Source organism: Merops nubicus, unplaced genomic scaffold, assembly GCF_000691845.1.
Source record: "Merops nubicus isolate BGI_N331 unplaced genomic scaffold, ASM69184v1 scaffold42661, whole genome shotgun sequence".
NCBI lineage: Eukaryota > Metazoa > Chordata > Aves > Coraciiformes > Meropidae > Merops > Merops nubicus.
The window spans coordinates 1,111-2,496 of record NW_008588450.1 but is presented as its reverse complement, the minus strand read 5'-3'; the positions used below and the strand labels follow the sequence as shown (position 1 = coordinate 2,496).

At 61.7% G+C, this 1,386-nt stretch overlaps 1 protein-coding gene across 1 annotated transcript; it reads left to right on the top strand.

The window, feature by feature from the left end:
- Nucleotides 1–224: 224 nt before the first annotated feature.
- Nucleotides 225–816, top strand: TM4SF19 (transmembrane 4 L six family member 19; the record flags this gene model as incomplete). Its single annotated transcript, XM_008949265.1, has 2 exons — nt 225–409; nt 630–816. Coding segments are annotated over 2 exons (372 nt in total), but the record flags the coding sequence as incomplete, so codon positions are not given.
- Between the last annotated feature and the right edge of the window lie 570 nt (nt 817–1,386).

Below are 1,386 nucleotides of genomic sequence, written 5' to 3'. Positions count from 1 at the left end.
GCCCCACCACCACGCTGCGTGGGGCAGCTCCCTGCCTGCCCTCACTCCACGCCTGCTTCTGCCCAGCTGGAGGTAACCCAGGGGTGGTTCCGACCTCATCCTTGGCTCCCCAAGGCTGGGGGTGAAGGGGAGAGCTTTGCCCCTTCGCCAAACTCTGCCAACGACACGCAGACACGTTTTGGAGCCCACCTGACTTTGAGTCCCTGCCCGGGGGCTGTCCACAGGCTTTCATCTCTGCGGTGCTCTCCAAGCTGGCGCTCCTGGGAGCTGCTGCTTGCCTCGTCCTCTCCGGTGTGGGTCTGACCAACGGACCCCTCTGCTTCTACAACACCACCGAGCGTGGCAGTGGGCATGGTGCCCACTGGGGCTACCCCTTCGTGGACGGCGGTCACCAGGAGCCTGACATCAGGTGAGGCAGCAGGGTTGAGGGGTTTATTGGTGGGGGGTGGAGTGGGTTGGCTCGCTGGTGGTGATGCAAGACCCCGACGACCCAAGAGGTCCTCATCTTCCATGGTTTTGTACGTGGTGCTTCCCAGCCCCAAGCCCCTGCTGACCTTGCTCCTCCTCGGGATGAAGGACAGGGCACCTGGGGCCACCTCTGTGCAGCTCCTCCTCTCCTGCTCACACAGGGCATGGAACTACCTGTTTGATCGTCATACCTGGAGCATCTGCCTGGAGCCAGAGGGTGTCGTGGCCTGGAACGGCAGCTTCTTCTTGCTCCTGGTGCTCATCAGTGCTGCTGAGATGGTGCTGGCCTCCCTCCAGATCCTCAACGGCTGCCTCGGGTGCCTCTGCGGCTTCTGCGAAGGGAAGTAGGGACCTGTGGTGGTGCCAGGACGCTGGCACTCGGAGGAGGTATCACCCAGCAATGTCCCTTGGCCGGTGGCAAACGCTGTGGTGGGGATACAGCAGGACCTGTGACATCAGCCCCGTGTGGGGGCCCTGGGCAGGATGGACAGAGTTCCCCAGGGGGGACGGACCCTGGCTCCTGGCATCCCAGCGTGAGCCCAGGGGCTTCCCCAGCCACTCCTCATCCACCACCCAAGTGCAAAATGTGACGTATTTATAGAGATAAGAATTAGAACACTAACTTATTTTATAATAACTAAGTTATTGGAGCAGTAACTTATTTTTGTTCACAGTCTGTACCCAGGGCAGCTTGCACTGGCGTTTGTCTCCTGCACGAGGCAGGGGAGATGGAGACCCAAGGAGCCCAGCGGGGCCCCAGCTCAGATGCAGTCGTGCTGGGGAGGCAGTGCTGGGACTGAGGTGTAGCCCCCACCCCGAGTTGTCCCACAGCCCCACACCAGCAGCAGCAAACGTTAGGAGCTGGGCCAGGACCCTGCCACACCACTGGCCACTGCCCTCGCAGGGGGGCCACTGGCT